The sequence below is a fragment of the Eptatretus burgeri genome, chromosome 11, assembly GCF_056783735.1.
Source record: "Eptatretus burgeri isolate ZD-2024b chromosome 11, Ebu_testis_v1, whole genome shotgun sequence".
Classification (NCBI taxonomy): domain Eukaryota; kingdom Metazoa; phylum Chordata; class Myxini; order Myxiniformes; family Myxinidae; genus Eptatretus; species Eptatretus burgeri.
Window position 1 is genome coordinate 2,740,267 of NC_140971.1, and position 27,906 is coordinate 2,768,172.

The window sequence follows — 27,906 nt, forward strand, 5'->3', positions numbered from 1 at the left end:
GCGGGCGGTGGAGTTGGCAAGAAGGAGCTGGTCGTCGTGTGCGTTGGAGTCGGAACGGAGGGGACGGAGCTGTGGAGAGGCAGCGACACCAGACGAGGGGGTGCTCGCGTCGGGAGCTGCACCCCAGGGAGGCCGACAGCGCGACCTGGCCGAGGTGGAGACGCTCGTCGCGGGATAATAAAAATCCTCTATACCCCGAGCATCAGCAACCCCTCCTGTTTCCCCCCGCGCTGAGATAGTGCGACCAAGGGGGCCCCTTTCCCACCCCCTACCAGACACTGTCCGCGAGGCCCGCGGAGTTGAGGCGCCATCGCCGCTCCGCGTCTCATCACCAGACGGGTAGGCGCGACCCGGTCTCGGCCTCAGGCCCGCCTCATACTTGAGGGTATTCTTTTCCTTGGTTTTGGGTATGTGTTGTCGGCGCCGTCTGTGAAGTAGAATTGTATAAGTGTTGCCGTGTGCTCGGTAGTCGGTATTAGCTCTGCATTGTGTTTTCGCTTTTACATTTGCTTTTTGTGTAAATTACATTGTGTCTTTTCTGTGTGCATTTGGTGGAATTGTATATGTGTGCTCCCGTGTGCCGCGAATAAATGTGCTTTGTGTTGAACTGTTTCCCGCTTCGCTTCGTCTTTTCCTCTATTGAATCCCCATCTTGCTTCACGTAAAGGGTTGGTAGTGGGCTGAATACGCCCGATAATTAATCGAACCGTCGAGGTCGACGATAACACCGCTCGGTTATTCTGATAGTACGGAACGGGTCGCTTAAGTGGCCCGTGTCCGAAGTCGACCTGCGGCGAGGTGCGATCGCCCGGTCTACCCTCCGCGTGGGTACTTAGGTAGGTCGAATTTGGCGAGCAACCCTATCCCACGCGGGGGCTGATTGGCTCGATCGCGGTGAGACCGAAAGGTCCACCCGTGACTGGTTCCCGGCGTTAGTCCGAGAGGGTCACGACTGGATTGTCCGTCCGGTGGGCGACGTGCCGCGATTCGAGTTACGTGGCCGTCAGCACGCCGGCGGGCGCGAATACCGCAACACTGGTGTCAGGATGGAATCCCCGAGCAGGAAATGTTGATTGTGCAGGAACACGGACTCGCCCAACTGAACCCAGAGCCCGAAATGGGTGCGGCAGCGGCCGCGGTGTATGACACCTCCCCCCCCCTCCTCTCCACCAAAACCCTTCCCCAAACCTTGCCGAAACGGCTCAGCTGAGTGCATTCGACATGGCCCAGCTATGCGCCATGCTGGCGGCGATGATCGAAAAAATGGATACAAATACAAATGAAGTGAAAACGACGATGGATGCGAATACACAGCAAATGAGGGAAGAGATGAAAGAGCTGCGGGGTGAGACGCAGAACATGGGAATGAGCCTAAAAGGAAGCTTGGAAGAACTAAAAAACGAAATGAAAAAGGAAGTCGACACGATACGAGCGGAGGTGACCGGGTTAAAAGAGAAAGTAAAAGGAGTGGGAGTCGCAATGGAAGAAAGTAAACAAGAGAGGGTAAACGAAATAAAGACGGTGGTGGGAAAATAGACAAAGTAGGAAAAGGATTGGGAGAAGTAAAACAGGGACAAGACCAAATAAAGGAGGAAATAGGGAGGAACACGACGGCGATAGAGGAATTAAAAAGAGAACAAGGGAAAATAAAGGAGGGATTGGGAGCCGTGAAGGAGGACTGTGAGAAAAGACATCGGGAAATGACAGACAAAGTTGAAAACCTGCGAAAGGAGGTAAAAGCGGAGACACAGAAAGGATTAAAAAAGGTGACGGAGGAATGTAGAAAGAGACATGAGGAGGTAATTAATGAAATGGAGCGGAAAGCCGGAGAAAAGACAGAGGAACTGGGGGAACAGATAGGAAAAAACCGGGGCGAGACAGAAGAGCAGTTTAGGACAACGAGGGAGGAAATATCCAAGACAAATAAGATGGTGACACAGGTACAAGGGGAGGTGGAGAAAATAAGAGAAAAAGTCGGGGAACTGTCGTTAGGAACGATAGGGGAGGAAATAAATGGGGTAATAAAGGGAAAAATGGAGGAAATGGAGAAGAGACTGGCGGATAGGGTGGAGGCCCGGTGTGAGAAGCAGGGTGGCCTCCTTCGGGAACAGGGGGAGAGGATATACTCCCTCGAGGCGGATCGTGCCCAGGTGGGGCCGGTGTCACAAGGCGGAGCAGGAGGCTTGCCCGATGCGGGGGTGAGCATGCCAAGCTTGGGGAGGGTAGAGACCGCGGGGTCTTTTGGCCTAATGGGGGTACCCAGAATGACTGTTCCAGGGGGTGTGCGGAGTGTGAGTCCAATGGCTTGGGAGAGTAAGCGGGACGACGCGGGGCACGGACAGACGCAGACAAGGGCGGTGGAGCCCCCGGGCAAATGGCTCGGACCCTGCGGGAGTGAGGCACCGTTGGGACTGGGGAGGTACACTCCTCCCGGAGTCCCTAGGGAACGGGAGGAGACCTCGAAAGAACCGAGGGTGCCGCTACCCCCGTACGATGGCAAGACGGACTTGAGGGCATATATGGCCCAGTTCCAGTGTGTTGCCAGAGGCAATGGCTGGAACGAGGTGCAGGGTGTGGCACAACTCACAGCGGCCCTGCGTGGCGTGGCTTTGGAAGTCCTGACCACGGTACCCAGTGAGGGGGCGACCCTGGAGGATCTCCATTCGGCCCTAAAAACCGATTTGGCATGGACCAGCAGAGCGAGCTTGTTAAAGCTCAGCTCAACGGGCGCAAACGACGTCCCCAGGAATCGCTGGGAGAATTGGCACATGACATTCGCCGCTTGGTGGGGATCGCGCACACCAACATGCCACCGGAGTACCGGGAGGAGATTGCCCTGGACCATTTCCTTCGAGCAATAGGGGGCACCGATGTCGGAGCATTGCTCACCGTATGGCGCCCGGACAACCTCCAGAAGGCGGCTGATACTGCTGCCTGCTGGGAGGCAGCCAGAACGCCATTGGGAGGGGCTGGGCGCCACGCGGTGGCAGTCCGACAGGTGGACCCCGTGCACGACAGTGCGCTGGGAGCCGGGGCAACCCTGGGCGACCAAGCGCGAATGGAAAGGATGGTGCAGGGCATGTTCGACCGCCGGTTCGGGAGACCTGTGGAGAGGCGGTCGGGCCCGGGAAGGGCGGGAGATGGGCCATCGGGGGGTACCCCAATTCGGGATGGAGGGGCGTATAATTCGGCGTACTGGAGGCAAACACCTTACCAGAAGAGGTGTTATAATTGTGGCGCAGGGGACCACCTGCAGCGGAGGTGCAACGCCCCGCGCAGGGAAAGGCCCCCGCGAAGAGAAGAGCCACGGCCCCCTAGACCACCAACTCCGCCCCGGGTCAATAGGGATAGCCAGGCCCAACCATCACCCCCCCACCAGTCCCCGGGAAACTAAGAAGTGCCGAACATGTAGGGCCGTGTTCGGCAGACTCAGACGGAGAAGAGCCCTCAGAACTGCGACAGGTCATCAGCAGAGATGCCAACTTTTGGAAATCAGAATTAGGGAGGATTTTCAACCGACACCAAATAATGTGCGCAAAGCGCACATCTCGAGCGCGGAGTGCTCGACCCTTGCGGCGGGGTCCAGGGCCCGCCTTAGGGCCCTGGAAGCTCTGGGGTTCCAGACGCTCTCTCGTGCCCTCTGAGCCCTATTTTGGAGCATTTAACATGTTAAGAATTCCCACTTTTTGAACAAAAAAAGGGGAAAATTGTGCACTTTTTAATGTTACATGTATGTTAATATTAGTAAGTTAGAGGACAATCAAAGATTAACAAAAAGCACAAAAGAAGCAATATTTTTCTTACCTTACTGGCTGGTACTACTGCTGCTTGCTTTTTCCATGGCAGCTTTGCTGAGTGACAGCTGTGTGGCTCTTTTAGCCCTTCTGATTATGTCTTTGCTGTATTCTCTCTGGTAGCAAGGGGTGTTATGAGCTAGTTTTTCAATTAAGAGAGCTTCCAGGGTTTTGACACTCAAATTGGGACGAAATTCAGTATGATTCTTCCGTACAAGACTGAGTGCCCGTCACATGATGCGTTCGAATGAGGAATGACCAAGATTCCCTTCATCACTTTGCTCAAATTAGATACTTTTGGCACCAGTGCAGGGATCTGTGAGCTGTGAAATCCGATGCCACTGCTCATCCACTCTCACTGTCTCAGTAGCAATTGTAGCTATGGAGGCGTCTGCCTGGTAGTGAGCGAATTCACTCTCAAGACTGTCTATGTCACTATCACCGCCACTGAACAGACAGGGGAATTTCTTGATGAAAAACTCCACACAGTCAAACCCCACTTCTTGGTGTAGCTTAACATCCAGCACCTGAGCATGCTTGGCTAATTCATCATCTAGCTGCCAGGTTTTGAAGATATAATTGCAGGCTTTCACATAATATGAGCGAACTGCACTGAAGAAACTTTGGATGTCTGACTCACTCAGAGTGAAGGTGGATTTCTTGAGACTCCTTTGTTCCCTTATATACAGTTTGGCATCGTTCCCAATCATGAGGTCCTCATCATTCTTCTGATGATTTCTGTCAGAGAAGGGTACATTTACCAGAGCAACCGATGACACCGATGGTTTCAAAAACCGTACGAAGATATCTTTCAGAAGACCATTCACCTCCGTGCAGGAGATGAATACAGGGTTCTGCCTCTTTGGAGCAGAAGATTCCCCTTCTCAAAAAGCTTGTTAGCATATCGAAGGAAGAAACGATAGAGTTTTTGTTTGTGGAGACAAGAACATCCTGTTGACACGTTTTTCTCTAGATTCCTGCACAGTGTTTGAGGAAGATGCGCTTTAGTTGTAGAACTCGTAGTACACTTAGCCGCAGGGCGATCACACTTGCGTTTACTGCCAGCAGAAGAGGTCAGACTCGTAGTACCAGATCCAATTTTACGTTTGAGGAGAGAGCTTGAGGTAGGTGCAGCCAAGGAAGAAGACCTCTGATTCGAAGGTTTTGCTGAGCTTCTATCAAGTGATTTGGCAAAAGCAGAACTTAACTTGGGTCCTTCTTTGCCTGCAGATGGGACTATCACAGTCTTTCTCGACTCTGAAGGGATCTGCTTTGTAGATGAACGTGATGAAGGGCCGGTGATGCTACCTGCTCTCAGCATTGGTTTTGGTGCTGTCCCTGCTGTCTTCTTCGCAGCAGATACTGCAGTGGTGGTGGTGAATGCTGCTCCACTAGTGCTTGATCCTGCAGTGCCAGTACTGGCAGTAGATACAGTGCCGTCCTTCTTGCTCGTTGTTAGAGTCTTGGCTACAGTTGGTTGCATTTTTTTCTTCGTACTTCTTCTTTGAAGAAGAGGCTAAGTGGCTCCCACTGTTCAATCAGCCTGTCTAGGCACTGACCAAGGGACAGCCACCTTGTTGCGACATGCTTCAGAATCTTGTGTGTCGGGGCATCACAGAGTTCTTGCAGTGCTTTCACTCCTTTGACGCGCTTACTACTTTTGTCCAAGTAGTAGTAAATATCGATGAAAAAGTCATCTAATTCAATGGGGAAGCCCTGGAGCCGCCTTCTTGGCCGTATTGTGCATCATATGGCAAGGGCATCCCATGATGTAGCACTCTGGATTTTGTTTGTGGATATAAGCAGCGACCCTTTGTGCTTGCCCACCATGACAGAGGCATTATCAGCACAAAAGGAAACACAATTTCCTCTAATGAATTTTCCTGTCACTGAACTCATGATCAAGCAGTTTGAAAATGTTTTCTCCAGTGGAATCTTGTTTGCACGCAGGCAAACTTAGCAAACCTTGCTTCACAATCCCAGCACTGTTGTCATAGTACGAAATCAGGACAGGATATAGCTGGGCCTCACCACTGTCATTGCTACCGTCTGTAGCTAGGCTAAATGGAGCTAGTCTAGCAATATCGGCAATAGATGAAGCAGTAACATTTGACAACTCACCAATTACACTGGTCAACAACAAATTTGTTGTCTGCATTTTTAAGCTGATTTAGGACCTAATCTGATGCGCTGAATCCAAAACTCACATTAGTTTTGTTCAATCAGGTCAAGTTTTTGAGATATGGCCACATGTCGTTTTTTACATTTTTGTTCACATGTACGCATGTGTGGAGCATTTTAGAAGAAGTTGGTGGGGTAAAATGTCATGTCAAATAATTGTTTTAATTGGAAATAATTATTTTAATGACAAGAAGTATTCAGGTACGATAGTTCTAGGTGATTATGTCGAAAAGGGATCAGTTTGAAGTCATAAAACCTCAAAATCTTCCAAAAATTGGTGAGGCAAAGCATAAAGTTCGTGGATCAAAACTAAAGTTAATGGGGCAGATTTTGTAATAATGTGATACAAAAAAGTTGTATTTCTTGAAATAACGAACTCTGAAGAATGTACAATACCTACATGCGCCAATTTATGACATGCGCTTCTGCTCAAGCTTGGAGTGCCACAGTACGAACTCAAAGATTGGAGACTGTTCATTGACAGCAGCAAGCGATCACTGAAATGTGTTCTGCTACACAACGGCAACCAGTTTGCCTCTGTACCCATCGCTCACTCGACTACACTGAAGGAGAAGTATGAAGCGGTGAAGTACGTGCTGGAGAAAATTGGTTATGATCAGCATAAGTGGTTTATTTGTGTTGACCTGAAGATGGTGAACTTTTGTTGGGACAACAGTCTGGCTTCACCAAGTACCCATGTTTTCTGTGCATGTGGGATAGTAGGGACCGTGCTCAGCATTACACGAAGAAGGACTGGCCTGTGCGGGAGGAATTGGTGCCATGCAAAGAAAGGAACGTCATCAACGACCCTCTGGTGGACAGAGACAGAATACTCTTCCCACCGCTGCACATCAAGCTCGGCTTTATCAAGCAGTTCACCAAGGCTCTGGACAAAGATGGTGACTGCTTCACTTACTTGTGCCAGGCTTTTCCAGGATTGACCATGGAGAAGTTGAAAGTTGGCATCTTTGATGGTTCTCAGATCCGTCAGCTCATCAGAGATCCAGAGTTCAAAAACTCAATGAACGAAGTGGAACTGGAAGCGTGGAAGACATTTGTTTTGGTAGTGAAGAACTTTCTTGGCAACAATAAGGCCAGAAACTACGCAGAACTTGTCAACAACATGCTGACTGCTTTCAGAAACCTGGGCTGCAACATGAGCATCAAGATGCACTACCTATTTTCACATATGAACCGGTTTCCTGAGAACCTGGGTTCAATGAGTGACGAGCAGGGGGGGAGAGATTCCATCAGGACATGAAGGAGATGGAGACCAGGTATCAGGGTCGCTGGGACGCAGTCATGATGGCTGACTACTGTTGGAATCTGAAGAGAGACCTCCCTGCCGCTGAACATTCCAGGAGTTCGAAGAAACGGAAGTTCAAGCCCTGAAGTTTGAACAGTGGTGACGCAACATGCAATTTACTTGTACTTACCTTTATCAATGCCCACCATTCAGATGACAGTAATCGATGTTTCTATCATGTAATCAATAAATGTTGTTGGCAAAACATTTTTTTTTCTTAAAAACATGTTTAGGATGATATGTGTTGACAAAAATCAGCTGATAATGCCACAAAAATGTAATTGATTTTGTCACAAGATCTGATTTTTTCAAATCAACTTAGCACAAAAACCTGACCTGATGGAGAGAAACGGATGCCATTTCCTGATTCAGCAGTGCCCGAATACCCTAATTCACTTGTAGAAATCTAGACAACATTCAGAAAGTAAAAAATTGTTGACCAGTGTTCTTTTTTTCTTCTTTGTTCTTGTTCTTTTTTTTTTTTCTTTTTTTTTTCTTTTTTTTTCTTGCTTTTTGTTCTTGTTTTTTTTTTTTTTTTTTTTTTTTTTTTTTTTTTGTTCTTGCACATCTTGCACATCTTGCAAGTTTTTGTTCTTGCACATCCATACTTTGAAGCAACTTTTGAATCTGGAAACATCTTTGAAATAGAGGTCCAGCATGATCTGAGACTGATATGGGCAAGTTATGTCCCACAATAAATCCACGAAAGAGAAGTTCCGCCGGGTAACATCCTCTTCCTCGCTTGTCCCTTGTTTGGTGAAATAATTCAGAAGTGTACCGGTACTCGTGCTCGAAGATCTCTCCTTTGCAATGTCTGTGTGCCGTTTGCTTCAACGTGCTTCCGAATATCATCGCGACCTCCGTGCTCAACTGAAATATCAACGCTGCATACTGTACAATACGCATGATGAATTCCTCTTCAGTCTTTCAAATACACGGGTATTGGAGAATGTATTCGGTCTTGTACTTCTGAGACCATTTCTTGGTCTTCGTAAGCTTCTTTTCTGCCATTTCGTAATCAACATCGAGGGTTTGAAGCATCGGTAACTTCGAAGTCGATGTTCCACAGCTGCAGCGCGACTCGTGAGAACTCTAGCGGCTGTTAAATTAAACACCGCACGGTGGTCGCACCGCCGGGCTGGTACGGGGCCCAGCTGCATACAGTGAGCGTATCGCATGCATATACACTGTGCATACATACCGCATGCACTGTATTGCACACATACCGCATGCATATACACTGTGCATACATACCGCATGCACTGTATTGCACACATACCGCATGCACTGTATTGCACACATACCGCATGCACTAAATCTCAGTGCATGATCGCATGTTTAGATCCAGACCCAATGTTTCGCTGCTCCTCATTTGAATTTGCAATTTTTTACGTACAATTTGGAAGCAGCGAACGTTATGGAGTTACCACATGCTATACGTAGCAGACGATGCTTTTCATTCAATTCTCATACTAGTACATTCTGATTAGTGAACAGTGCAAAAATATCAAAATTTCGGGAGGATAAGGATAGTGATCGTAAGGGCGGGAGTTTGGGTGAATTTTCGGAAGCCTCCCGATGAAATCGGGAGGGTTGGCATTGCTGCATCAGTTGTGGCCAAATTGGCAAAGGTAGCTTAACAATTCGGTGCAAGATTGCCGGCGTAGGGGTAGACGCCGTGGTGGACACAGGAGCAAGCGCCACGATCATCAGCCCTGTGGTCCTTGATTCGAGTGTAGACGGTTGGGATGAGATCCACCGTCTGCAAAACCATAGTTTGCAGCTAGCTACCGGGGCAACGGCCCCTATCATAGGACGTGGATTCGTGTCGTTTAAATTGGGCACTGTGAAAACCAATTTAGAGGTTTGGGTGGCAGAGGTGTACGACCCATGTCTAATAGGGTTGGATGTGCTGACGGCCGGTGGTTGTAAGATCGACTTGGGCCGGGGGGTCATGCAGTTGGGTGGTGAAGAGTTGCCGTTAGGAGGCGTGAGCACGGATGAGAGGGTGGAGCTGGAGGCTCCTGACTCCGTGGTCATTCCCCCGGGTGCCGAGGCGGTGGTCCCGGCCCGGTGGCGAGCACCCCCAACGTGGCAGGGCCCCTGCGGCCTAGCGGAACTACCGGCAGGGCCGTCAACCCCGGGCTTAGTCGTGGGCCGCACCCTGGTAAGTACCGACGGGCCAGTAGTGCCCGTACGGGTGATAAATGTTAGCACGGAACCACGCACTATCAGGAAGGGCACGAAGGTGGCAGATTGCATCCCAGTAAAAGAGGTCGCAGAGCTGAGGGACGATAACGTCGAGCCGGACCGGCCCCAGAAGGAGTCTACAGACTCGATTAGGAATTGGCCCGGTCCCATTCGTGAGATGGTAAATCGGAGTAGTGTAGATTTGGAGGAGGCCCAGCGGGAGGCCTTATACAAGCTGGTCGACCGACACATCGGGATCTTCTCCTTGTCACCCGAGGATATTGGACGTACGGGCCTGGTGCAACATCAGATCCACACCAATGGGGCCCGGCCTGTCCGTCAGCCTGCTCGAAGGCTCCCATGGAGCAAAAGAGAGGAGGCTGATGAACAGGTTGAGAAGATGCTCAATGCAGGTGTCATCGAGCCCTCGGGAAGTCCTTGGATGTCACCAGTTGTGCTGGTTAAAAAGAAGGATGGGACCACGCGTTTGTGTGGACTATCGCCAGCTGAACAACGTGACACTCAAAGACTCCTATCCCCTGCCTAGAATTGACGATACCCTCGACGCCGTTGCAGGCTCTAAATGGTTCTCAACTCTGGACCTCAAGAGTGGGTATTGGCAGGTGGAGATGGATAAGACGGGGAAGGAGAAAACGGCATTTTCCACAGGGAAGGGACTGTATCAGTTCACTGTGATGCCGTTCGGCTTGTGTAACGCCCCCGCCACCTTTGAGAGACTGATGGAGCGTGTACTCGGCGGCATGCCGTGGCAGTCATGCCTGGTGTATCTGGATGACGTCCTGGTACACGCTAAAACATTCACCCAGGAGATAGCCAATTTGGACCAGGTGTTTGGGCACCTCAGGCAGGCAGGGCTGAAATTGAGCCCAGAGAAATGCACTTTGTTCGCGACAGAGGTGGCCTATCTCGGACACGTGATAGGCCGCGAGGGGGTGAAGACCGACCCCGGAAAAATTACAGCGGTAGAGGAGTGGCCCGTACCTACAACTGTGAAACAGGTGCGGGGCTTTTTGGGACTTTGCTCCTACTACCGGCGTTTCGTGGCAAACTTTGCGGAGATAGCCAGGCCCCTTCACCGGTTGACGGAAAAGGGGTTGAGATTTAATTGGACGGAGGAGTGCCAGGAGGCCTTCCTCAAATTAAAGGGGTGTTTGACATCCGCACCTGTTTTAGCGTACCCCACCGATGACGGGATGTATACCCTGGACACGGATGCAAGCCAGGAAGGATTGGGAGCAGTCTTGTCCCAGACACAGGGGGGCGTGGAAAGAGTGATCGCGTATTACAGTCGGGCCATGAGTAGGCCCGAACGAAATTATTGCGTAACTCGCAAGGAACTATTGGCTATGCTGTCTGCCATGGGCCATTTCCACCCGTACTTGTACGGGAGGAAATTTTTGGTTCGAACTGACCATTCCTCCTTGCAATGGCTCTTACGGTTCAAGGAACCGGAAGGCCAAATTGCAAGGTGGTTGGAAAAATTGCAGCAGTACGATTTCAGTGTGGTCCATAGAGCCGGTAAGGCTCATGGGAATGCCGATGCGCTCTCTCGACGCCCCTGTCTGAGGGAAAACTGCAAATATTGTACGAGACATGAGGAGAGGGACCAATTGGCAGACGCCTCCCCGAAACTCCCAGTCCGTGCGGCCCGGGTGGTAGGCCCAACTTTGCCACTAACCGCGGGAGAGGAATTTGGTGGATTGGCATGGAGCACGGCCCAGCGGGAAGACCCGGTGCTAGGGCCAGTGTACAAATGGGTCCAGGAAAACAGGAGGCCCAGTGGGGAGGAAATCGCCCCATTCGGGGCACGAACAAAGGCATACTGGGCTCAGTGGAGGACCCTAGAAATGAGGGACAACATCTTGTATCGCAAGTGGGTGGAGATTCCTTCTGAACAAACTTCTTGGCTGGTGATAGTCCCTGATGGGTTTAAGACCCAAATTTTGAAACAGGTGCACGGTACCCGCGCCGGCGGCCATTTGGGCAGGACCAAAACAAAATCTCGGGCCCGCCGGCGGTTCTATTGGGTTAACATGGGGCGCGATGTACAGGACTGGTGTCGAGCATGCGACGCCTGTACTGCAAAAAAGGGACCGCCACAGAGGATGAGGGCCCCACTCCAACTACATCAGGTTGGGGCTCCCCTGGAGCGAGTGGCCATGGACATTTTGGGACCACTGCCCCCCACTCGCCAGGGTAATAAGTACGTCCTCGTAATTATGGACTATTTCACCAAATGGCCAGAAGCCTTTGCCCTTCCCAGCCAGGAAGCAGGGGTTGTGGCCAAGGCCTTCGTAGAAGGATTTACATGCCGGTATGGGATTCCGCAGGAGCTGCACACGGACCAGGGACGAAATTTTGAGAGTGAATTACTAAAAGAGGTGTGCAGGCTCCTGGAAATTCGAAAAACACGGACAACGCCCCTGAGACCACAGTCTGATGGCATGGTGGAGAGGTTCAACAGGACCCTGGTCCAACAGTTGGCCCTCTTCACCGCCACTAACCAGGACTGGGACGAACACCTTCCGTACCTCCTGATGGCCTATCGCGCGTCCCAGCACGGGTCTACCGCATGTAGTCCGGCGCTGTTGATGTATGGACGGGAGCTGAGAAGCCCCGTCGATTTATTGTGCGGTCCGACGCCTGAGCGGCTTGATAGGCCCCCGGGGGAGGGCTATGCCCGTCGGTTGGAGGAGGGCTTGGAGAAGGTCCACGCCTTCGCACGACACCAGCTCCAACAGGCGGGCATAAAAATGAAGCGCAGGTACGACCACTGGAGCCAGGTGAGCAAATACCCACCGGGGGCAAAGATTTGGTTCTTTAACCCCCGGCGAAGGAAGGGCAGATGCCCGAAGCTCACCTCACCTTGGCAGGGCCCGGGGGTTGTCCTGGCGCAAGTCAGTGACGTGGTCCTAAAAATTAAAATGGGACCACGAGCCCTCCCTCGGATCGTCCACGCGGACCGCCTGAGGCCTTACAAGGGCGACCTTACGCCCTCATGGATATGTCTTGCCGGAGGAGTCGGTGCTGGAACAGCCGCTCCCGCAGAGGCGCAGGGCTCTCAGAGTCTTGCAACGAGTTCACGAGCCCAGTAGGAAGGGAGGAAATTCCCTCCTGGGAAATTGATTAATGGGATTATTTGGAGACAGTGACTGACAGTGAGTGTGTAGAGGGGACGTAGTTTAGCTACGTAGTGTTAAATGGAACGTGCTGTAGTTTAAGGGACGACGTGGGAGCACGAGTTAGTTAGGGGGTGCAGTTAGAAGGATGGCAGAGTTCAGCGGTGTGTGTATTGAAGAGTTGTGAGGCGAGTACATGATGAGTGAGTGAGGCCAGCGGGTCTGTGTGAATGGAGCGAATGGGGAATGCATGGTGCGATGAGTGATTGGGGGGAGGAGTGACTCCCGCCCAAGGGACCCCGGGGTCAGAGTAAAGTGAGTTAGCTGGGTTAGTCAAATTGAAAAATGGAGGTCGTTTTGTTGTTGGGTGAGTGTAGGCTCGAAACCCATTTGGAGGGGTGCAGGAGCCCTGTTGACGGGCTTGGGAGCGTGGCTGCGAAAGGTGAGTATCGCTGAGTGGGTACCCCGGGCACCAGGCTAGTCGGCCGCGGTAGGCCATGGGCCCATGGGGGGCCGGGATAGAGTAGTGGGCACGGGTGCGCCTGCTTGGTGCGGGGGCCCGGGGCGCCATTAGCCGCGTGGGCAGTGTTGTGGGCATGGGTGACCCTCGGAAAGGGGCCCGGGAGGCCGGCCTGCCACGTGTGCGTTTCAGGGGAGGTGCCATGGGGGGCACTCCCCGGTGTTAGGGAGCTGGTAGGCTCGGAGGCAGTGTAGTGCCCGGGGGTGCCATAGCGGGAGATTCGGCAGAGGGTCGTGCCTGCCAAAGGGAGCCACGTGTCCCAGCCAGGAGACCGTGTGAGGGCACGGAGTGAAAATTGGGGGGGCGAGGCCCGAAATTGTGAGGACACCAACACAGGCGACGGGAATCTGGGTTTATAGAACCAATAGTTTAAGCAAGCGGCGCTTGTTGAAAGCCCCGGGGTAGTTTAACTGTTAAATGGATAGGGTAGATTAGGAGATGTACCCCTCCGCATCATCCATCCCCTCGCTGTCGTTGTGGGCCGCTGGACCCACTTGGTGTATAGATCGCTGAACTCTGGGGAGGCCATTCTGAGGCTTCGTTGGGCCTCGGCACAGGACGTTAGCTCTCCCTTATTCCCCTCCGGGAACGGAACGTAGGGGTTGGGAGTAGGCTAGGTGACAGGATAGGTTAGCCGAACAAGGACGATAAAGGGGGTTAGGGGACGATTTATAGTGGGGGAGTAAAAATAAAAACAACAGAAAAAAATTAAGTTGGGGCTAAATTGGGGTTTGACAAATTAAGGGAGTGGGTATGTACAGTGACAGGCAAAGGCGATAGGTTGGGAGGGAGACAGGTAGGTAGGTCCAAGTGGCCAGCACCACCGCACTCCCTCCACCAACCTCCACTGAACGGCAAAGGCTGGCCAGCTTCATCTGCAGCTGCTTAGCTGCAAGGCCTGTGCCGGCTGGATCATCTGCCGGCTGGCTGTTTTTCTGCAAGGCCTGTGCCGGCCAGTTCATCTGCTGGCTGTTTTTCTTCAAGGCCTGTGCCGGCCAGTTCATCTGCCGGCTGTGTTTGCCTGCAGCGGCCTTCTTCTGCGGGCTGTGTTTGCCTGCTGCCTTTGCCATGCCATGCCCACTGCCCACGTTCACCAGCCCCGTTCAATTTTTGCTTTGCCCCCCCCCCCCCCTGTTCATTTCCATGTGCGCCAGGATCAGAAAGCAACAGTTTGCAAGCTGCAAGAACTGCCCTGTTGGCAGCTACAACACGGGCCTGCAGTGGCGGCCCGTGCACCGTGTTTGCGTCCATCCATTCATCCATCCATTCATCCATCCATTCGTTGTGTTCATTGCGTGTGCCACTTGAGCTGGCACGGAGACTGCGTTTGTGCAGCCCATGCACCGTTGTGGTTCACTGCATTCGGTCCATCCATTCATCCATCCATTCGTTGTGTTCATTGCGTGTGCCACTTGAGCTGGCACGGAGACTGCGTTTGTGCAGCCCATGCACCGTTGTGGTTCACTGCGTTCAGTTCAAAAGGGAAGGCCTTGGACTGCGTGTGAGCAGCCAGCCACGTTCCCTGTCACCTGCATTGTTTTGAGCCAGAGACTGCATGCGGGCAGTCTGGCTCCCTGCTAACTGCTTTTCTTTTGCAGAGTTCAATGATCCTGGGCCATGGTTTAGTGTAAAATTTGTAAGTTAAGGTTAAGATGTACTGTAAATATGAGTGCGCCCCCCGGCATGTCTGTCTAGCGCCGGCAATTTTATTTAAGTCGTCCGTGTGAGTGAGTTTGTTTAGGTAGTTACGCAGCCCTCAGGTTATTTATTTTGGGGACACGAATACCATGAATGTCACACTCAGGGATCCGTAGGTAAAATGTACTAGGGGAAAACTACACATGATGGCACACGAAAATTTGACGACTCGGGACGAGTCTGTAAAAAGGGGAGGGGGTAGTGTTGTGGTTACCAAATTCGCAAACCACCATTCAGGTCCCTTAGGTGAGGTATCTCGGTAAGTACATGTGTAGTTCGGCCCAAACCCGTTGTCTAGTGGGAATACATGTCATTTATGCGTGCTGCGACTCTTCAGGATAGCCGTTTTTCTTTTGCTATCTTTAATTTGGACCAACCGCCATTATTACCACCATAACCACAACATCAACCACCAACCACAACGCCGCTTCACCACAACCGCCACGACCTTCCCGTCACACCTCGCAACCGTCGCATCGCCACCGTTCTTGCCCCGCTGTGGGTACCGGTGTTGGACTCGTGCAGGGCGCGCGCCGAACAGCGTGTACAAAATCATGGATTTTGTGCTTCAAAAACGGATCAAAAACGACACACGCCCACTTTTTGCCGTCCAATCGGTGAGCGAGGGGCGAATTGGCCCCGCCCCCAGGGCGATCGATATATGCAAATTTATGGATCAAAAAGCCTTCACGCCCACTTTTTCTCGGGCCAATGGGGAGCGAGGTGAAAGGTCGAAGGGAGGGGGTCAAAGATGAGAGGGCGAAGCTACGGGGCTGATAAAAGGACAGTGTTCGTCAGTCCAGGGAGTGGAGAGGCGGAGAGTAGGAGAGTAGGAGAGTCGGAAACAGAGAGTCAAGACTTCGCGGGCGGTGGAGTTGGCAAGAAGGAGCTGGTCGTCGTGTGCGTTGGAGTCGGAACGGAGGGGACGGAGCTGTGGAGAGGCAGCGACACCAGACGAGGGGGTGCTCGCGTCGGGAGCTGCACCCCAGGGAGGCCGACAGCGCGACCTGGCCGAGGTGGAGACGCTCGTCGCGGGATAATAAAAATCCTCTATACCCCGAGCATCAGCAACCCCCTCCTGTTTCCCCCCGCGCTGAGATAGTGCGACCAAGGGGGCCCCTTTCCCACCCCCTACCAGACACTGTCCGCGAGGCCCGCGGAGTTGAGGCGCCATCGCCGCTCCGCGTCTCATCATCAGACGGGTAGGCGCGACCCGGTCTCGGCCTCAGGCCCGCCTCATACTTGAGGGTATTCTTTTCCTTGGTTTTGGGTATGTGTTGTCGGCGCCGTCTGTGAAGTAGAATTGTATAAGTGTTGCCGTGTGCTCGGTAGTCGGTATTAGCTCTGCATTGTGTTTTCGCTTTTACATTTGCTTTTTGTGTAAATTACATTGTGTCTTTTCTGTGTGCATTTGGTGGAATTGTATATGTGTGCTCCCGTGTGCCGCGAATAAATGTGCTTTGTGTTGAACTGTTTCCCGCTTCGCTTCGTCTTTTCCTCTATTGAATCCCCATCTTGCTTCACGTAAAGGGTTGGTAGTGGGCTGAATACGCCCGATAATTAATCGAACCGTCGAGGTCGACGATAACACCGCTCGGTTATTCTGATAGTACGGAACGGGTCGCTTAAGTGGCCCGTGTCCGAAGTCGACCTGCGGCGAGGTGCGATCGCCCGGTCTACCCTCCGCGTGGGTACTTAGGTAGGTCGAATTTGGCGAGCAACCCTATCCCACGCGGGGGCTGATTGGCTCGATCGCGGTGAGACCGAAAGGTCCACCCGTGACTGGTTCCCGGCGTTAGTCCGAGAGGGTCACGACTGGATTGTCCGTCCGGTGGGCGACGTGCCGCGATTCGAGTTACGTGGCCGTCAGCACGCCGGCGGGCGCGAAAACCGCAACAATATATACATATATATATATATATATATATATATATATATATATAAAAAACTAACGTATTTACACAAATATCTCAATAATATTTTTACTATCTGTAATGTATTTCACGAATTCTATTTGGTGTTGTTTGATGATCTTAAAGAAAACTGGTTTGAAATCTACTAATTGCAGCTCCCTGTGTTAGCAAACATCTGACTCACTGCTTTAATATTATTACAGCTGTGGGGGTAGATGGAAGGATTTAATAGGGAATTTAGCATTGTGTGGAGTTGCTTGGTCCGTGGACGATTAGAAAGCATATCGATGGAACTAAGTTAGAGAATCTGTGAGCTTAAGTGTTACATGTCACCATATGAGAGGTGGTGCAGTGTTAATTAGCCGAGGGAGTAAAAATAAGTTCCCCAGCAAGTGATTGCTCAAGCTGTGATTTCCCCGATGATTTATATACGTCAAGCTAGGCAGTAAAGCTGGGAAACGTGTCCCTGAAACCACAACAAACAGGAGAAGCCCCGCCTTCCCGGGTTTGGGGTGAGCAGGCCACACCCCGGAGGCGGAGGATATAGAGCACGCAGAAGGAGAGGAGAGTGATCGAAGAGACGGAAGAGGCTGGCGCATTGCATGGGGGGATTGTGGAAGGCTTCCGTCTGGAAAGGATGGGGGTTCGGCAGAGCACACGCACGAGGTCGTTGTGAGAACCGCACGAGGCAGGTGGCACCTCTGGAAGAAAAGGAAGGATGGCACATTTGGAGCCTTCGTGTGGAAAAAGCTGCTTGCAGATTACTTGCCGTACGTCTGCCCTGCACTGAGAGAAGTGACGGCGCCATTTTGCCTGCGTGTGCACATGCTGGTGGAGGCGCCTCCATTCCGGGTTCAACGGGGAATAGCTCTGGCCCAAGCTGAGTCCCAGTGTACTTAAAAAGGGGAGGGGTTTTCTTTTCATTTTGGTCACCCCTTTGTGTGTATTTGTGTTTGTGTGTGAGGCCTCGACCATACGAATTATTTATTTATCATCATTATTTCCTTTTACAATAATGTCTTTGAAATATTTGTGTACGTGCATTAAATGTGTTTATTTTGAAGAAATTGTATTCGTCCATTTGTAGTGGGGTTCGTGGATAAACCCTCTTGTGCTGTCCAGTACAGTGATCTTCCACCGTCCGTCATTGCCGATTTGCCCTCCACCATGCCCTTCAAGCACGTGTTGAAATCTCCGTCAAACAATGTGTCCGCCTCCACCTCCTTTTAATAAGGAACCGCTCGTCCGTCCGGGGGCTATCGGTGTTAACCGCCTGGCTCCGACAAATTTGGGCCGGCCACCCCTGCGACAATATATTGATACGTTCAGTGCTGTCACACACACACACACACACACACACACACACACACACACACACACACACACACACACACACACACACACACACACACACACACACACACACACACACACACACACACACACACACACACACACACACACACACACACACACACCTCAAAAATGAGATCAAGATCTTGGAAGCTGAAGTGTCGAAATTTCACCACCTGTGATGCACGACATGGCCAAAAGTATGTGGACACCTGCTCGTCTAACATCTCATTCCAAAATCATGGGCATTAAAAAATGGAGTTGGTCTCCCCTTTGCTACTGCAACAGCCTCCACTCATCTGGGAAGGTTTTCCACATGCTGTGGGGATTTGCTTTCATTCAGCCACAAGAGCATTCGTGAGGCCGGGCACCGTTGTTAAGCGATTAGGTCTGGCTTGCAGTCGGCGTTCCAATTCATCCCAAAGATGTTTGATGGAGTTGAGGTCAGGGCTCTGTGCCAACCAGTCAAGTTCTTCCACACAGATCTCGCCAAACCATTTCTCAATGGAGTTCACTTTGTGCACGGGGGCATTGTCATGCTGAAACAGGAAAGGGCCTTCCCCAAACTGTTGCCACAAAGTTGGAAGCACAGAATCATCTAGAATATCACTGTATGCTGTAGCATCAAGATTTCCCTTCACTGGAACTAAGGGGCCTAGCCTGAACCATGAAAAACAGCCCCAGACCGTTATTCCTCCTCCACCAAACTTTCCAGTTGGCACGATGCATTCGGGCAAGTGGCGTTCTCCTGGTACCCACCAAACCCAGATTCTTCCGTCAGACTGCCAGATGGTGAAGTGTGATTCATCACTCCAGAGAACGCGTTTCCACTGCTCCAGAGTCCAATGGCGGTGAGCTTTACACCACTCCAGCCGACGCTTGGCATTGCGCATGGTGATCTTTGGCTTGTGTGTGGCTGCTCGGCCATGGAAACCCATTTCATGAAGCTCTCGACGAACAGTGCTTGTGCTGTCCTTGCTTCCAGTCAGTTTGGAACTCGGTCGTGAGTGTTGCAACCGACGACAGACGATTTCTCCACACTACGCGGTCCCCGTTATGCGAGCTTGCGTGGCCTACCCCTTCGCGGCTGAGCTGTTGTTGCTCCGAGACGTTTCCACTTCACAAAAACAGCACTTACACTTGATCGGGGAGCTACAGCAGGGCAGAAATTTGATGAATTGACTTGTTGGAAAGGCGGAATCTGATGACGGTGCCACATTGAAAGTCACTGCGCTATTCAGTACGGCCCATTCTCCTGCGAATGTTTGTCTATGGAGATTGCATGGCTGTGTGCTTGAATTTATACACCTGTTAACAATGGGTGTGGCTGAAAGAGCCAAATCCAGTAATTACGGATCTTTTTATATTTTTTTTGATGTGTTCATCCCATACACGCCGGGCTACAGGATGGTCGTTCAAGACCGCATGACCATTACAATAACTGTTTGGTTTTTGTTTTGATCTGTTTTGATCACAACCTACACTTACAGCCCAACACCCTCCCCCCCCCACCCAACCCATCAATTTAAGTTGATAAACTAAAATAATGTGCTGTTGGTGAAGCACAATAAGCCTGGTATTGGCTTAATGGTTCGGGTGGTGGGCTTGTGATCCAAGGATCCCGAGTTCAAATCCCACTCGTCTGTTGAATTAATACCAGGCGGGGTTGACTCTGCCTGTCATCCTTCCAAGGTCGGCAAAATGAGTGCCAGCTTACTGGTATTCTGTGTCGGAGTGGCGACCTGTCCGGGATTGTGTCCAATAGCCAAGGAGACTGCTTAAGCAGCACCAACGCTCTGCACAGAGTATGGTCCCCAAATGGATGGTATGGCACAAGCTTCATGGACCAAATGGCCTCCAACATTAGTTTCTTGTGTATGTTATAAAAGGGACTCTTTTTGTTCTTTTCTTTTTTTCTGGAACCGCCTTCGTGAAGCTGTTCAACCCTATTCTTCGTTCAAGAGCTTCAGGCAGTCAGTACAATCCTATCTCACACGCTCTGCGATTATTCTACCCCCATTATCTCCACAAAAACCAACCATCTTACTTAACCACATAGGTTGCTGTGTTGCCTCTCATCCTCTCTCTTGTTTATTCATTCCCTCACTTTTGTCAAACTGTGGTCCACCGCCCCAATGTCAGGTAATTGTCTTTAAACCCTCCATCACCTCACTCTTCCACGAGCCTCAATATTTTGTACATATAAAATGTTTTAAATAATAGCACACACAAGTATATTGCTGTGCCTTGCTGGATATACGTTCAGAGTGTGAGCAAACAAGATAAAATATCTTGCAGGAAACGCTGGCAACTCACCTGAATTTCTGAGCATGGTGGTGGACAGGTCCTGGGGGATAACGACGAAGTGGTGCTTGAGACAACTGAGCGAGGAGAGCTGGCGAGGCTTTGCGGTTTGGAGCCGAGGCAAGTCTAACAGAAAGAGGCTCTCGATGTCCGGGTGGAGGAGAACCGTTGAGAGCTTGAATAGCTGCTTCTGCCTCCCCGCGCTTGTCAAACCGGATGAACGCAACACCACGAGAAACCCCTTATTGAATGAAGGGGGGAAAGGAGAAACTGTTCAAAACATCTGGAAGAAAGATCCAAGACGGGAATATTCGTACAATACCGTTTCCCCTCCAGCAATGACTCACCAGTAATCTGATCCACAAGGATCCTGGAAGTGATTATATGCCCAAATCGTCCAAAAAGTTCTTCCAGTTCCTTCTGTGTGAAAGACTTAGGGAGGCCAGTGACATAAAGGTTTGTGTCTCTAATAAGCTCCGAACTTGGCCGAGCATATGATACCTGAGAGACAAAGTTAGTGCAGCAGACAATCAGCAGTAAGGATAAAGATACAGACAACTTGGAAAGATTGGATGGAAAGACAAGCGAGCACAGGAGACATTATGTGGTAGAGGGAGAAATGCTATGCAGTTAGGATTTATGGAGCATGAAGGTTTTGAGGGATGCTGGATGAACAGAGGGGGAAGGACAGCCAAATGTACCTTAATGGTTTTTGACTGCAGGCGCAGTCCATTGAGACTGCCGATAGCTCTTTCAGCATCAGCTGCATTGGAAAAGTTAACAAAGCCGTATCCAAGACTCATCCCTGGAGGAGAAAAATGAAAAAAAGGATTCAGTCAACAGGACAAGCACTAAAACAAAATTCACATGATGGACATTTAAAATTCAATAGAGCAGTGGACTCAGGTAAGAAGTCATCATGACAATTCAGGTTCGAATGTCAGAAAAGGTCATCACAGTCCAGAACACAATCCATTTGGGGGAGGTGGGGTTGGGGGGGGGGGTTCCAAGCTTCAATGAAAAAAGTCCATTGTATGTCAGTGGATAAAAACAAAACACTTAAATGATTGAAATTATAAAAGGTAAATTCTAAATATAAAACACAACCTGTTGACCCACTCTGAAGATGGGTATAGAAAGTTCAACTTCAATTAAAATAATGAAGTAACAAGAAGAAGAGCAATCAAAGATTGCAGACCCTCGCCAGGACTTGTTTTGTGTGGCGTTTGTGTGGCGTTTGTGTATTTTGTGTCGTGCATTTTGTGTGGCGTTTGTGTAATGGTGCGTTACGGAATTAAAGAGACATAACTAGCTAGAACTACCACTTTATAACTGCTGGCAGTAATGACCGGGTACCAAGATGTTCTGCTTTGATGCAAACCCGCTTTCATTGGACACCTGACCCTGACCCATGACGTATATTATTCAATTGAATTTATAATGGGATTAAAATAAATTCAATTCAAATCAAATGGAAGACCAAATAGGTACAGTCCTGCATTGGAGAAATCAGAAGGTACCCGAACAAACAAAAAGCAAAGATGAAGTCATCAGGAGGAACTCCAGAGGATGGAGTTGCCATTGCCACGAACAGGTGGTGGACCAAAAAAAAACAAGAGCACAAGTGAGCACAATATACGCCCGAAAAAGTCTCTGTGACGCACGCACACAATTATATATTCAAACACGTCAATTTATGAAGAACAAGAAGGTACAGGTAGTCGTCGACTTACGACCTATGCGACTTACTTTACGACCACTTTAAGACTTTACGTTCGACTTTACGAGCACGTAAAGTGGCCCCAAAAAAAAATGTTTTTTTTTTGTATGTAAAATATACGTTGTTCGACTTATGACCAAGTCGACTTACGACCGATTGGTCGGAACCAATTGCGGTTGTAAGTCGACGACTACCTGTATATACAGAATTGTGCTACGACATGGAAAACAGCATCCTGGTTGCCATGGCAACCACTTTAGATGGCGAACGTATGTCACGACACACCGTCTCCACAGTCTGTACCTATGTACCAAATATGAAACGTGAAAGTTGAAAACTTTGGGAGTTAGAGTGTTGGACAGGAACGGACGGATGACTGGTATCACATAATACGCCCCGATATAAATGGAAGCACACTTGGGTAAATGAGGGACACCAAGTGCAGTATATTGAAAGCAACGACTTCCACACAGGTGTGGCTTATGTGTTAATTAACCCTTTGAACCCTCGCAGCCGTTTTAAAAGTCGCTGTTCTAACCTGCATATACCCACACGGCTGGTTCACTTGCCACCATTGAAACCTCAACATACCCGAGGAGCCAAAATTCCAAGGAGCTCAGAGTTCAAAGGATTAACCAAATAACATCCCAGTGTGCTTAAGTTCATGTATAAAAATGCTGCACAGGCCTGCTTGCCTATCTTATGGCTGCAAGAGGAGACCTCAGTAAATTTGAAAGGGAGGTGATTTATGAGGTGTGTTTAGCAGGAGCTTAAGCGACAAAGGTAGCTCAACTTGCTGATGTTTCACAAGCAAAGGTGTCCAGTGCGGTCAGCACGGAATTCGGAGGGAAAGACATCATTAGCAAAGGGCAACAGTGGGCAGAAGCGTATCCCCCAGGATCGTGATATCTGTGCATTAATTCAAAGTGCAAGGCAAAGCAAGTGAGCAACTGCAGATCGATTGACTAAGTTTCAACCTGGAGCACAAGCAGCCTGTTTCATCAAAAACAGTCTGCTGAGAATTCCACAAAATGGGATACCAGCCGGGTTGCAGTTCACAAACCGCTCATTACACCTGGCAATGCACGGTGCGAGTCCAGTGGTACAAAGAGCACAGGCAATGGACTACTGAGCAGTGGAGAAATGTGATATGGTCAGATGAATCATCCTTCACCATCTTCTCGACATATGCACGAGTGCACGTATGGCACTAACCTCGAGAAATCTACACCATGAACACTTGGTTCCAACAGTGAAGGATTCTGGTAGTTCTGTAATGTTGTGGGGTGCATTTTCCTGGCATGATTTAGGTGCAATCATTCCATAAGACAGCAAGGTCAATGCCAATCGCTACTTCATAGTACAAATTGATCATCTTCACCCCATGATGCAGCATTTCTTTTCTGCCGGGAGAGGTATCTTCCAGGACGGCATTGCCCTCATCCACAGAGCACGTGTGGTTACCCAATGATTTGATGAACATGACAATGATGTTATCCATATGTCACGGCCTTCTTAGTCACAACATCTGAACCCAATCGAGCATTTATGGGATATTCTGAAGCAATGCCTGAGACAGCGTTTTCCACCTCCATCAAACAGGTGAGTTGATCAACTTTCTCTTGAAAGAATGGTGACGCATCCTTCCTGCAAAATTCTAGGTGCTGGAGGACTCTATGCCATGGCGCAGACAGTCCGTACTGGCCGCAAGTGACCCAACACCCTATTAAATGACTTTCCATTGGTGTATCCATTTTTTTCCCACTACCTGTACATTGTTCATGGCAATATCAGGGTATGTGACCATCAGTAAGCTTAAGTGTCCAAAATACTGGTACTTCAAACATAAATATATTGAGTGGTCCTCCACGCCATCTTAGTTAGAGGGGCAGAACTTGGACTGTGCAGACATGTTCGCCAGAAATTAGCTCCACCCCATCTTGATGAGGAGGGGTGGAGCTTACATTAAACAAGCAAACAAACTCGTATACAGTGATGTTGGACCCTGCTATTTGTGAGGGATAGGTTCCTGGAAAACGCCACGAATGTCGAATCCAGAAATGTCGGGGCATTGTTTCAATGGGGAAAAGGGGAATTGGTTCCCTGCAGTTTGTCATTCATGAGGGTTAAATAAAAAAATCCCATGAAAAACGTGAATACGCCAACAAAACCCATGAAAACGTGAAAAATAGCAAATATACGCATCAGAGATGGGGAATCCCCCGCCATTGAAAAATAATTGAAATCAGATTAGCGTTTTTCCATTTATTACAAAAAACATTTTTTTCAAGATGGCCGCCCCAGTCGGCCATCTTGGATCTGGCCAGGCCCAAAATCAATAGGGTTCTTCATTTTCAGGTGCTACATGTGTGACCCAAATTTCAAATCGATATGGCGAACAGTTTATGATTTATCGCACTCACCACCCACTGGCTGGGCAATGTTGATGCCCAGCCAGCCGAACGGACGGATGACCGCCCCAGTCAGCCATCTTGGATCCGGCCACGCCCAAAATCAATAGGGTTCTTCATTTTCAGGTGCTACATGTGTGACCCAAATTTCAAATCGATATGGTGAACAGTTTATGAGTTATCGCACTCAGCTATAAATGTTGATGCCCAGCCAGCTGGACGGACGACCCGGGTGACAACAATATCCCCCTTCCGCCACGCGGCGGGGGATAAAAACGCAAAAATAAAACCAAAAAAAAAAACAGCGAAGACGTCTGCAAAGAAAGCGCGAATATGTGAAGCATAAGGCCACAAATGTAGAAGCAGGTCGTATTTTATCAACCACGAATACGAGCGGGAAGGGACATCAGGGCAAACGGGATGAAGATGCGGACGGGGTGGGCATGAGGGGTTAAAGCACTTTATACATGGGTAAATTTGTCTTCCCTTGGTTCTTCTTCTCACCCAACAGTTTTGGCAAATACGACGGCTGATTGTTCCGTCAGCGAGGCGACGAATAGGCTCTGCTCGTTTCAGATAAGCCGAAAAAGCGACGTCCATGAATGCTCATCTGCAAAGGATATCTGCAGACGTGGCAGTATGTACATTGACATACATACATTGGGTGTGTGTGTGTGTGTGTGTTGGGGGGGGGGGTTTAACAACCATCGGTTCCCATGCACGTTCTGGTATGTTTTTTGTTCTTGTTGTTGGTGGCGTTTGTTTTTGCAAGTGATTGAAAATTCACATTTGAATGGTCAAATAATTTTCATTGACAAAGTAATTTCTGCAGATTTTACCAATGGTCTCAGAACAGTTTTCATTTTACAACCACTTGCTCTTTCATTTCACTTTTGAAGTTTTGCACATTTTGAGTAATCTTTCAATCCTGACAAATCTCTCACTTTCCCTCTCTCAGAAAGGACTGTCTGGCAAACCAATGATAAGTAGCGATAATTTTATCCACAAGTAACCTGTACCTGCTTGTCATATCTCTTCAAATCAGCTTTTCCTTTAAAGCCATCCAAGTAGAAAATTTTTAACTCTTCCTATAATTCCAATTGTGGCATCCAGCTCGCACCCACAGCTCTTCGAGCAACCCAGCATTTGCTCTTTTTCGTCGCACCATTCAGTTACCGACGTAACTGTGTTGTCGATAGATTCTGCTTTATTTTTGTGTCCTCCTTTCGATGAGATGCAATCCCTTCTCATTTCTATCAAATTACTTCCACCACCAAAGGCGGATGAAAGATATACTTTCACCCGTCTGTAAACAGGATATCTCAAAAAGATATAGACGGATTCGTACGAATTTTGGTGGACATGTTGGGTGTGTGACAAGGACGAACTGATTGAATTTTGGTGAAGATCCAGATATGAGGATTTTTTTTTTCCAAGTGATTCTTCATCATTGAGAGATGGGGCTATATATATATATATACATACATATATATATATATATATATATATATATATATATATATATATATATATATATATATATATATATATATATATATATATATATATATATATATATATATATACATATATATATACATATATATATATATATATATATATATATATATATATACATACATATATATATACACACACACACACACACACACACACACACACACACACACACACAGACACACACACACACACACACACACACGCTGATAGATATAAAAAAAACAGGAAAAAAAAAAGTTTTGCTGTAAAAAAAATATATATATATATATATATATATATATATATATATATATATATATATATATATATATATATATATATATATATATATATATATATATGAAAAACACACACACACACACACACTTGCATCCGCAGGGTCGGGGCGAGAAGACCACGATGGGGGGGGGGGGGAGCTACCTCAGGTTCCCACCAGACTCTCCGGAATTGCACGCCGTCACACACGGATAGCTCCGTGATCGACCGTGACCACCAATAATTCAACCATGTGACCGGGTCCTCCATCTAATGGAAACCGGTTAAATGGTCACGCGATCCAATTATCGGGGGACACACCCTCGGTACGCCTTGCTCAAACCAGATCAGATGCAGCTGAGCACAACTGCCAAGGACGTACCGGCTCGGAAACAGATTGTTGAGGGATAACGTCGTGGCTAGACTGGGATACGAACAATGCTGGACCAATGAAGGAAAAGACAAAAACGAGCTGGGAACATTTCTATACAAAGCATTAATTGTGGCACAGTGATTGGAGTTTATTATTATGTTCAGCAAAGGATAGCAAGGAATTTGTGGGGTGTAACAAAAGGCAAGCAATTTACAAAAGCAGACACAGAGCAGATTTATCCCGTTATATGTTCTACAATTGTAAATTAAGCTACGACAGGCATCATCGCGCGCACACACGCACGCACGAAGATTAGATAGCCAGAAGGAAGGAGAGCAGATGAGAACTAATGGCCTCCCAATACTTGGCGCGGTTGGCTGTCCGCGCAAAACCCAATATGCTTTGGGGGACGCTCTGCTTGAGCGATCCCACCTTAAGAGTCGGTGCGTTATCTCTTGCTTGATCACTTTGCCCGGGCTTGTGGAAACGTGTGCTCCGCACTGGTCCAGAAAAACATCTGTCGCACACCAACCGCAAGTGCAGATGCAGCGACAGGCAGACGAGGTGCAGTGAAGAGAGGGCGGAGCAGAGAGGCGAAGAAGTGGGCACGGCAAACAGGCAGAGACAGTGCGAGAGAGAGAGAGAGAGAGAGAGACAGTGCGAGAGAGAGAGAGAGAGAGAGACAGTGCGAGAGAGAGAGACAGTGCGAGAGAGAGAGAGAGAGAGAGACAGTGCGAGAGAGAGAGACAGTGCGAGAGAGAGAGAGAGAGAGAGAGAGAGAGAGAGAGAGAGAGAGAGAGAGAGAGAGAGAGAGAGAGACAGTGCGAGAGAGACAGAGCGAGAGAGAGAGAGAGAGAGAGAGAGAGAGAGAGGGAGAGAGTGAGGGAGAGAGAGAGCGAGAGAGGTGCAGGCAGAGAGAGAGAGAGGAGAGAGAGAGTGCGAGAGAGAGAGAGAGAGAGAGAGAGAGAGTGGGAGAGAGAGAGAGAGAGAGAGAGCGAGTGAGAGAGCGAGAGCGAGGGAGAGAGGGAGAGAGAGAGAGAGAGAGAGAGAGACAGTGCGAGAGAGAAAGATACAGTGCGAGAGAGAGAGAGTGTGAGAGAGAGAGAGTGTGAGAGAGTGCGAGTGAGAGAGTGAGAGTGTGAGAGTGTGAGTGTGAGAGAGTGAGAGAGTGAGAGAGTGAGAGAGTGAGAGAGTGAGAGAGTGAGAGAGTGAGAGAGTGAGAGAGTG

At 49.3% G+C, this 27,906-nt stretch overlaps 1 protein-coding gene across 2 annotated transcripts in view; it reads right to left on the reverse strand.

The window, feature by feature from the left end:
- LOC147016304 (ELAV-like protein 1) overlaps window positions 1–27,906 on the reverse strand; it is a 116,831-nt gene that overhangs the window by 33,195 nt on the left and 55,730 nt on the right. For both annotated transcript variants that reach the window (XM_085844913.1, XM_085844914.1), the window contains exons 4-6: window positions 21,101–21,204; window positions 20,747–20,900; window positions 20,412–20,640 (exon numbers count right to left, since the gene is read on the reverse strand). In XM_085844913.1, coding sequence (XP_085701039.1) covers window positions 20,412–20,640; window positions 20,747–20,900; window positions 21,101–21,204 — 487 coding nt within the window. The remainder of the gene's footprint in view (window positions 1–20,411; window positions 20,641–20,746; window positions 20,901–21,100; window positions 21,205–27,906) is intronic.